The sequence below is a fragment of the Rhinoraja longicauda genome, chromosome 17, assembly GCF_053455715.1.
Source record: "Rhinoraja longicauda isolate Sanriku21f chromosome 17, sRhiLon1.1, whole genome shotgun sequence".
NCBI classification, from domain to species: Eukaryota; Metazoa; Chordata; class Chondrichthyes; order Rajiformes; family Arhynchobatidae; genus Rhinoraja; species Rhinoraja longicauda.
The window spans coordinates 13081972-13092860 of record NC_135969.1 but is presented as its reverse complement, the minus strand read 5'-3'; the positions used below and the strand labels follow the sequence as shown (position 1 = coordinate 13092860).

Here is a 10889-nt window from a genome sequence, read left to right as displayed (position 1 = left end):
TGTATGGAGTTTGAACATTCTCCGTGACCGTGTGGAATGTGGAGGAACAGCACCTCATATTTCGCTTGGGCAGCTTGCAGCCCAGCGGTATGAACATTGACTTCTCCAACTTTAGATAGTTCCTCTGTCCCTCTCTTCCCCTTCCCAGTTCTCCCTCTATCTTCCCGTCTCCACCTATATCCTTCCTTTGTCACGCCCCCCTGACATCAGTCTGAAGGGTGTCGACCCAAAATGTCACCCAATCCTTCTCTCCCGAGATGCTGCCTGACCTGCTGAGTTACTCCAGCATTTTGTGAATAAATACTGTCGATTTGTACCAGCATCTGCAGTTATTTTCTTACACTCCCTGTGACCATGTGGGTTTTCTCTGGGTACTCCGGCTTCCTCCCAAATTCCATGACGTGCAGGTTTTGTAGGTTAATTGGCTTCTGTAAATTGTTCCTAGTGTGTAGAATAGTGTACGGATAATCATTGGTCGGTGGGAGTCCGGTAGGCCGAAGGACCTGTTTCTACGCTGTATCTCTAAACTAAAAAGCATCCGTCCCCTCAAATATTGGTGCTTCCCATCACCACCAGTGTCTACCTTCCACACTTCAAAATCCCCTCCCTGTTTTAACATCAACATTAAGAAAACAAAATTATTTTCACAATATTTAATAAGCTCTTTCAGATACAGCATACATAATGCAAAGGCACATATACAGTATTCCTTCCTCATTTTTTAAAGCTTGAAAGAATTTGGTTGTCACAAATATCTGTGCATCATCTAAGAAGCAAAAACCATCAAACTGGTGCACAGATCCCTAGGAATTCCAAATGCATTCTATCCCACACCAATCTACTGGGGAAGGAATGGGGAGAAGAGAGTGGGGGGAAGTCAGATGTATTGTAAGAATTTTTTTCACCTGACATTTGGTTGTTGGCAAATCAGATATGAGGTTCACGTGCACTGCAGACAAGCCAAACCACCTTTAAGGCTCAAAACAGTCAACTCCAGGTGACACATCAATATACTTGGACCAATGCTGATTTTTATTCTTCTCTCCAATTGGACTTTGATGAAAATTGATTAGCAAATGTTATGAACACTGGTTAAGAATACAAAAAAACATTAATTATTTTAGATCCACGAGGTACAGAGGATTTAAAAAAAAAAGGTACATTTTGAAACTGGCAGTGGGAGAAATGAAGATGACAGTTGCAGAACTGGTAGCACCAATACCATAATATAAAACCTGGTATGATAACGTAAACAATTCAGTGTCTTTGGCCAAGATAACCAAATATGAAAATTCTGAGAACTATACAGAAATTTGCAACTAGCTCCTGGGCCACTTCATTGTGATACGCTCAAGAGCAATATCTCTGTAGAAAGGGCACTAAGACAAAAAAATACTTGTTAGGTACGCAAATGCCGAGAGCAGTATTCCTTGTTTAAATATGTGTTGATGGATCAAAGCATCACTAAGCAGATAGACTGGTCATATGGTCGTTTGAATATAATTACTCAACGGAAGCCACACTACAAAATGGTAGACACGTGGTTAAATTCAATACTGTCACCCGGTGAATCTCTACTTTCCCTTTTGCACACTGCCTGAAGGAAGAATCATCACTGCACAGATAACAGATAAAGCATCTGACTGTCAAGAAAAGAAGAATCACTCTCAGTCACCACTCAGATCATCGAGCCATACTGGTATAACATGCAAAATCTACCCATCCTGAGGTTACAAAAGGTGTAAGATTTATAAACAAAATTAAAGATAAATATTATTATGAAGCACCCATTGTTTTATAACAGCTGGAATTAATAAAAAGCTTGTTTCCCTTCACTAATCCTTTGACATATATTGAATGTACAATATTTCAGTTACAAGTCTGTTGTAAATCTATTTGGCCTTCATAACTACCTTTCAGATTGAAGTAGTACAAATACAGAAATGAATTACAAAACTGCTAATGTACAAAAAATGTCTGAAATTTATGCAGGAAGACATCAGCAGTTCCTTAAAGGCAAAAGCGTACATTTCCAAGTAACCCATACGAAATGTAAAGTTTCCTCTTGGTGCACGATTTAAATTAAGAACAAGGTCTTGGAAATCACAAGGCCAAAAATAGTTGCCAAAGTCCATGAGAACTTGAAAGTGTGCAGTTTAAAGTTACAGAAGCAATGAGCAACAATTTTCATTCCATAATCAAAATCATACATATCTTATGTTTAGTTACCAAATCTACTGTACACATCATCTGCAAACCCAACCCCTGTACCAGCTGATCTCACTATCCCTATATTTAAAAAGCAGATACCTGCTGGTATAAAATGTAGGTAGAAAAATAGAAAAGACTACCTACTTTTATTTTTATGATTTTCTTTTTTTTTGCAAAATTAAATAATTTGAAATATTTAATCAATTTCTCCATTAATATATTTTGAATGAAATGATTAAATTTGCAAGGCAAAAGATCAAATGGAGAAAAAGTAATTTTACTTTTACTGATGGCTGTATCGCTCCAGTAACATAATTTTTGGGAATCAATCCTACAGATTATATGTTTATTTTTAAACATAATTTTAAAATGCAGATTCAGTGAAATGACAGTTAAATAAAAAGCAAACACAGCAACAAGAGTAGTGCGTGCATGCAGCATTAAAAGGCCCCATGATTGCTTGTACAGTTCATAAAACCCTGTTGAATATATTTTATAATCACAGTGACCAGGACCCATTAAAATTTACAGAGAGGTCTGACACGATGGTAGCTTTGGTTTCTCAAAGTACATCAGCTCTTTTATCCCGGACTTTGTTTCTTGCCTTTGTCCTTGCTTTGAATACAGCGGAGTTGTAGTGATGCTGTTTCAGGGAAGAGATAAACCAAGAGTTATTTTCTATTTCTAACAAAAAATTATAAAATATCTGATAGCCATGACCAAGAAAGGCCATGCTAGCTGCCTTCAGAATTTTCCTCAGCACAGCACAGCAGAGGAACAGGCACCGACCATGATACTAAATTAAACCGCACAAGGCAGCACAGCAGTAGAGTTGCTGCCTTACAGCACCAGAGACCCGGGTTCAATCCTGACTACGGGTGCTGTCTGTACAGTTTGTATGTTCTCCCCGTGACTGCATGGATTTTCTCCAAAGATGTACACATTTGTAGGTTAATTGACTTTGGTAAAAATTGTAAAATTGTCCCCAGCGTATCGTATAGTACTAGTGTATGGGATCGCTGGTCGGCGCGGATCCATTAGGCTGGAGGTAGACTCAAAATGCTGGAGTAACTCAGCGGGTCAGGCAGCTCGGGAGAGAAGGAATGGGTGACATTTCGGGTCGAGGCCCTTCAGTCTGAAGAAGGGTCTCGACCCAAAACATCACCCATTCCTTCTCTCCCGAGATGCTGCCTGACCCACTGAGATACTCCAGCATTTTGTGTCTACCTTCGATTTAAACCAGCATCTGCAGTTATTTTTCCTACGTTAGGCTGGAGGGTCTGTTTCCATGCTGTGTCTCTAAACTAAAGTTTGCCTGCACGTGATCACAATTCCCAGTCTATTCATAAATCTGTCTAAATGTCTCTCCAAAACTTCCATTGCATTCGGGGAATTTCAGGGAGCAATGGACTTGCAGCCCAAGATCCCTCTGTACACAGGTCCTCCTTAGGGACCAGCAACTTATTGTATAATTTCCCCCTGCATGTAACCTCCAAAGTGCAGCACCATACACTTGTCCAGATTAAACTCTACCTGCCATTACTCTGACATTTCCAACTGATCTATATCCTGTTAAAACCTTCCTCAATATCCACAACTCTGCCAATAAAGTAAGAGGTGGAGGTAAATAATTCAATAGCAAATGCACATCTAAACCAGTGCACCTTGTAGGATAGGATCAATTTCACGCAAGAATTGCCAGTATTCTTCAGCGGGCCTGTATTCATCCTGCCAACACAATATATTAGGTGACAGAAAATTAATATCCTGAAATATAAACAGAAGATCCTGAACACACTTTGTTGACAGATTTTCTCTTTGCAGAAAGAAACAATCTCTCTTTGGCCTGCTTTTACTTTTTCATTTCAATGTATAAAGTGAACCAGACTCAACTGGACTAAAGTGTTTTTCATTACATGAATGACGTATGCACAAATCTACACGCGCTGTTTTGTTTGGCTAATGGCAAGTATAGTTCCAGTAAAACAGTAACAGTCATCAAACACAAAGGGAAAAGAACAAGAATTTACTGACAGGTTCACAAACAATAAGCTTCAAGTGCTGAAATGACCAATTTAAATATAAAAGGCGTCAGAATATGCGAGACAAAAAGGAAAACACGAGACGGCTATTCAGCAGTTATAATTCGTTTACTGGAAGCAAGTGGAAAATGATTTCAGACTAAGTTTTCACAAAAGTCCTGAACAATGATTTCATTTGAACAGTTTCATAAAGGTTTAATATTTATTTTAATAGATAAAGCGTGGAAACAGACCCTTTGGCCCACCAGGTCCGCAGTGACCAGCGATTACCTGTACATGTTTATTCAACAAACTAGGGACAATTTACAGAAACCAATTAACCTACAATCTTGCACGTCTTTGGGATATGGGAGGAAACTGGAGCATCCGGAGAAAATCCACGCAGTTACAGGGAGAACGTACAAACTCTGTATGGACTGCACCCGTAGTCAAGATCGGACCTGGGTCTCTGGCACTGTGAGGCAGCAACTCTACCGCTGTGCCACTGTGCTGCCCAAAAGGTGGAAGAGGAAAAAAAGTGAGAATGCCATCCTTCAAGTAGCTGATGGATACTTTAGTCATTATACAATGTCTTTAATGAGACAAAATGCAAGCCTTGCGTTAACCATTAACGGTTCAAAATTCCTACAACGTTAGTCACATCAGCCCCCCACCATCTTAGTAGAGGAAGAGGGAAAAAGAACGAGGAAAATCACAAAACCATCAGAAACATTTCAAGTAATCTCTTAAATGTATAGTACATTTCAGATCGATATTTACTTTGAGTTCAGATATACTTACTTTTTCAAATCTTGAAATTTTATTGGCCTTGATAGCAGCAGCATCCAACACTAGAGGTGGACCCAGTTCAAAGATATCTCGCAGCAATTCATTGTGCTACGGAAACAGTACAAGTTGCTGAAAATGAATGCTGAGCCATTACCAGAATAATGTTATCAAGTTCCATGTTTAAAATGCAATTTTATTTTGGCACATAGAGTGTACTTGGTAGAAAAAAAATGCAGTCAAAAATTATGAGGGGCTTGGATAGGGTGAATACTTATAGTACGTTTTCCCGGGTTGGGAATCAAGAAGTGGAGACCTAGACCGAAGGTGAGAGGAGAAAGATTTAATAGGAACCCGAGGGACAACATTTTCATACTTTGATCAATTAAATGGTAGAAAATTGGAAAGCATTAGTAAAGTTCTTAGTAAAGATTTGACAATTCCACACCCTCCTGCAGACTTACAAAAGGATGGCCCAACTGTTGCCGCTTTCTCTTTAACAGCTAATCCAAAACTAACAGAGAGTATTTATCAACTCATAAATTGGTGGGATTGGGGATGTCGTCCCAAAAGACCTTGAAAGTCATGGATTTAACCGGGTCTTTTAGAAGTCAGATGGTCGTAGCCAGTGTGGCAGAGACCTTCATGGATGTTGGCAGGAAAATAAAAAGAGGAAATTAGAATGTTCCTTCTTGCAGTCTCTTGTGGGCAACTGCACCTGGCCCAACAGATGTAGACGAAGGAGATTTTGTCAACCAAATTAGTTTTACTAAATTATTGGCATTGGTGATTGTCACGTTTACCTGCAAGTGGTGTCTGACACCAGTTCCAAGAACGTCTTTGAAGACATCATAGGCTCTTCTTCTGACCCAGCTGTCTATGTAAAGGCACTCAATCCCAAACTTAATCGTTTCCTCTGGACATTCTTCATCCTGCAAAGTCATAGAAACTGATCACCTTTAAATTACATTTCATTTCATAATTAAGTTAGCGTTGTTTAAAGGAAAACTATGTTAAAGGATGTGAGCATTACTGGTAAGGTCAATCGATGGTCAATCGTAATTGTTCATCCTTAATTGCCCTTAAGCTGACAGGGATCACTGAAGAATCAACCACAAAGGTAGTGTGACACATTGGGCAGACTGGGTAAAGATGGCAAATTTCTTATCATGAAGGACATCAAACAACGAGATGGCCAACTAGGACGCCATCTCTCTGGCTCTTCACACTGTCCTGACTCACCTGGAGAGACAGGGCACGTACGTGAGGATGCTATTCATTGACTATAGCTCTGCCTTCAACACGGTCATCCCCACCAAGCTCATCGCCAAACTCCACCAGCTAGGCCTCAGTTCGTCGTTATGCGACTGAATCCTGGACTTCTTGATGGAGCGACCGCAGGCAGTGAGAATGGGCCCGCACCTGTCCTCCACTATCACCCTGAGTACCGCGCACACCACAGGGCTGTGTTTTGAGCCGCATGCTCTACTCCCTATTCACACACGACTGTGTTCCTGCATTCGACACCAACACCATTGTCACGTTTGCAGACGACACAACGGTGATTAGGCTGATCACCAACGGTGATGAAACAAACAACAGAGTGGAGGTGCAGAACCTGGCGCTCAGATAACAACCTGTCCCTAAACACCTCCAAGACCAAGGAGCTGATCATCAACTTCCATAGGTAACACAACGGGGAATACGCTCCGATCTTTATCAACGGGGACAGCGTGGAGAGAGTGTCCAGCTTCAAGTTTCTGGGCAGTTACATTTCGGAGGACCTCACATGGTCCACTAACACCGCTGCGCTGGTCAAGAAGGCGCAGCAACGACAGTTCTACCTGAGAGCACTGAAAAAGTCTGGTCTGCCCCACCAGCTGCTGACGACCTTCTACCGCTGCACCATAGAGAGCATCCTAACACATGGCATCCCTGTGTGGTATCTCAGCTGCACGGAGGCAGAGAGGAGAGCTCTTCAGCGGGTAGTCTATAGAGTTCAGAAGACTATCGGAACACATCTACCAGCCTTGGAGGGCATCTACAACACACGATGCCTCAGAAAAGCCACCAGCATTCACAAAGACTCCTCACACTCCTGCAATAGTCTGTTAGAACTTCTACCATCTGGCAGACGCTACAAGGCCTTCTACGCCCGTACCTCCAGACTCAGGAACAGCTTCATCCCCAGGGCCATAGCTGCTATGAACCGGTCCTGCTGAGTTGGATGGTCACATCGCACAGCGAACCGGCACAGACCTACTTGCACTTCATTCTGTTTTAAAACTGTTTCTAATTTTGTTTCACTGGGTTGTCTAAATTTATACTGATTAGCTAATTAATTTATTGCATCGTATGGGAGGCGCATTCCCAATCTCGTTGTACCCCTGTACAATGACAATAAAGATATATTGTATTATATTGTATTGTAGACGGGTAAAAATCTGGTCAACATTACTATTGACGTGTTTTTTTGGGAAAATTCCAGAATGCAAATTCCACATATTAGGATTTGAAGTTGGCTATCTGCCTTGCTGTTCAGGCCTCTCAATTACCGGTCTGGTAACATAACTGCTACATGACCACCAGCCCAATAAATACCCTGCATCTACCAGGTAAATAGTGGGCCTAGCATGTTACTCACTCAATGGCACACCAAAAAGTTCCCACCATCTTGCCAGGTCCATCACGGTTTTCAACCTCCTCACTTTTGAAGGGAACTACAGGAAGCGTTGCCTCAAGGAGGTAGGCATGAGCAAAGACCTGCACCATCTTGGCCATACTATCAACTTGCTGCTGCCTTCAGGAAGGTGGCACAGGAGCTTGAAAACCGTGACCTCCAGCTTCTGTCCATCAATCAACAGGCTCTTGAATCACACTGTACCACCATAAGCACAACCTTATCTCAGCCACAATCTCTACAGACGTTGTTTAGTTTGCAATACATACGTTTCACTATTATGTTCTAGTTGCCTAGCATTATGGATAATTTATTGTATTATTGATTTTGTATATTTATTTGTTGCATTGTTGTGTTAATGTGCTTGTAAAGCTGCAGCAGGTAAGAATTCCATTGTTGCAATCCTGGTACATATGACAATTAAACACTTGATTTCTTTAAGTGTTTGTCAGGAGGAGTACAGCTCCAACAATCAAAATTATCAACATCAAAGACAAAGTAGCCCGTTGATGACAAAGCAACCAACACTGTAAGTGTTCGCTCCACCATCAGTAAACCGTGGTTGCGGTGTTTCATATCGACAGAATGATCTGCAATTGACTGTCTCAACCAGTTCCTCCCAAACAGAGTCAGAGTGATACAGCATGGAAACAAGCCCCTCGGACCAACTTGCCCACACCAGCCAACATGTCCCAGCTACACTAGTCCCACCTGCCAACATTTGGTCCATATCCCTCCAAACCTGTCCTATCCATGTACCTGTCTAACTGTTTCTTAAATGTTGGGATAGTCCCTGCCTCAACTACCTCCTCTGGCAGCTTGTTTCTCACATCAACCACCCTTTGTGTGCAAGGGTAATAAGCGCATCAGAAATTCAATAGCTGCATATTCTTCTCCATTGTCCTGATTTGGAATTTATATTGCCACCCCTTCATTCTCAATGTGTTGGAATCTTGGAACTCCTAACCCACTGCACTGTGAGAGAACCATCACAAGATGAACTGTGACAGTTGTAGAATATGGCTGACCATCACTTTTTTTAATTACAATTATTAACGGTTAATAAATGCTGCCTTTGCCAGTGATGTCCACAGACCCCAAAAATGTATTAAAAATTCAGCCCTGAGCCATCTATAAAGAGAAATCCTCAGTCTATCCAAACTTTCCCCACTGTTAAAATTCTCTAACCTGGGCAGCATGTTTGTAAAACTCTCGTGTACCCACAACCATATCCTTCCTTCAATGTGGTAACCACAACAGTGGGCAGTGACCAAACTAATCATTCATTTGGTATGTAACAAAGATTTCAATCTCTGCTCAAGTTCAGAAAACAGTCAAGCTATGCACCACATACTACATTATTAAAACTATTTGATCAAGTTGTAGATAATTCAGTTCCTGCCACTGATTTTACAATTTACTTGAGCACTAATATCAATTAGAGAGTCTTTAAGGTTTAATTAGACTTGAATTAAATATGAGCACAATGTAAAAATCCACTTTGCACAGCCCTGACGTTTTTCCCAATCAATCCTTCTTATCACCTCAACAAGTATTTTACGTTTAAAAAAAAAAAAATCTCAGCTAGGCATTCCACATCATAATTGAACCCATTAAAAAACTAAGCGTGTGTAGGAAAGAACTACAGATGCTGGTGTAAATCGAAGGTAGACAAAATGCTGGAGTAGCTCAGCGGGTCAGGCATCATCTCTGGAGAGAAGGAATGGGTGACATTTCGGGTCGAGACCCTTCTTCGGACTGAAGAAGTCTGTTCAAACTGTAAAAAAAATGTCCCAACTTTCCTAAACAGGTACTCAAATTCACGCCTCCTGTATATTGGCAAGACCAAGTACAGGCTCGACGATCGTTTTGCTGAACACCTCCGTTTGGTCCGCCTAAACCTACCTGATCTCCTGGTTGCTCAACACTTCAACTCCCCCTCTCATTCCCACACAGACCTTTCTGTCCTGGGCCTCCTCCATTGTCAGATTGAAGCCCAGCGCAAATTGGAGGAACAGCACCTCATATTTCACTTGGGTAGTTTGTACCCCAGCAGTATGAACAGACTTCTCTAACTTCAAGTAGCCCTTGCTTTCACCCTCTCCATCCCAGTTCTCCCACCAGTCTTACCATCTCTGACTACATTTTATCTCTGTACCGCCCACTCCCGTAACATCAGTCTGAAGAAGGGTCTCGACCCGAAACATCACCTCTCTCCAGAGATGCTGCTTGTCCCGCTGAGTTACTCCAGCAGTTTGTGTCCAACAGTGCATTGTACCTGTGCTCAATGGGGCAGACTGGGAACAGATATGGCAGCTCAAAATTGGTCAACAGCAGCAATGTACACCAACACAACTTGTAATGCAACGGCTGATACTGTGCCATAGTAACTTGAATAAATCTGAGTAACTTAGAGGGTCAGGCAGCATATCTATATAAAAAAAAGGATGGGTGATGTTTCGGTTTAGGACTCTTCTTCAGACACAGGTCCCGAAATGAAGTTAATGGACATCAGGAAGAAAGCATTGCAAATGTTTAAATGAGTATGGGGGGGGGGGGGGATGGCACAGTGGTAGAGATGTTGCCTTGCAGTGCCAGAGACCCTGGTTCGATCCTGGGTGCTGTCTGTGTGGAGTTGGCAAGTTCTCCCTGTGACCACGTGGGTTTCCTCCGGGTGCTCCCGTTTCCCCCCTTATCCGAAAGATGTGCTGGTCTGTAGTTTAATTGACCGCTGTAAATTGCCCCGAGTGCAAATGGGTGAGAATGTGGGATAACATAGAACTAGTGTGAACGGGTAATTGATTATCAGCGTGGACTTGGTGGACTGAAGTGCCTGTTTTCATGTTGTATCTTTCAATCAGCCATTCTAGTTAATAACTGAATGCTTGATCCGGGTTTGATCCTGACTGTAGGTGCAGTCTAAAACAGAGTTTGTATCTTCTCCCTTTGACAGCATGAGTTTTCTCTGCGTACTCCGGTTTCCTCCCACACTCCAAAGACATACAGGTTTGTAAGTTGATTGGCTTCTGTGAATTGTAAATTATCCCTAGTGTGTAGAATAGTGCTAGTGTATGGGGTTATCGCTGGTCAGTGCGCCACGCGATGGGCTGAAGGACCCATTTCCACGTTGTATCTCTAAATTGATGTTAAGGTGAGGGGTTTAAAGACTTGGATTTGTATTAACACTTCTA

General features: G+C 41.9%; 1 protein-coding gene across 1 annotated transcript in view; it reads right to left on the bottom strand.

Annotated features, from left to right (window-relative positions):
- Positions 1–647: 647 nt before the first annotated feature.
- Positions 648–10889, bottom strand: part of ifrd2 (interferon-related developmental regulator 2) — a 42225-nt gene continuing 31983 nt past the window's right edge. Inside the window, exons 10-12 of the mRNA XM_078414151.1 lie at positions 5822–5950; positions 5034–5129; positions 648–2854 (exon numbers count right to left, since the gene is read on the bottom strand). Coding sequence (XP_078270277.1) covers positions 2774–2854; positions 5034–5129; positions 5822–5950 — 306 coding nt within the window. The 3' untranslated portion in view covers positions 648–2773. The remainder of the gene's footprint in view (positions 2855–5033; positions 5130–5821; positions 5951–10889) is intronic.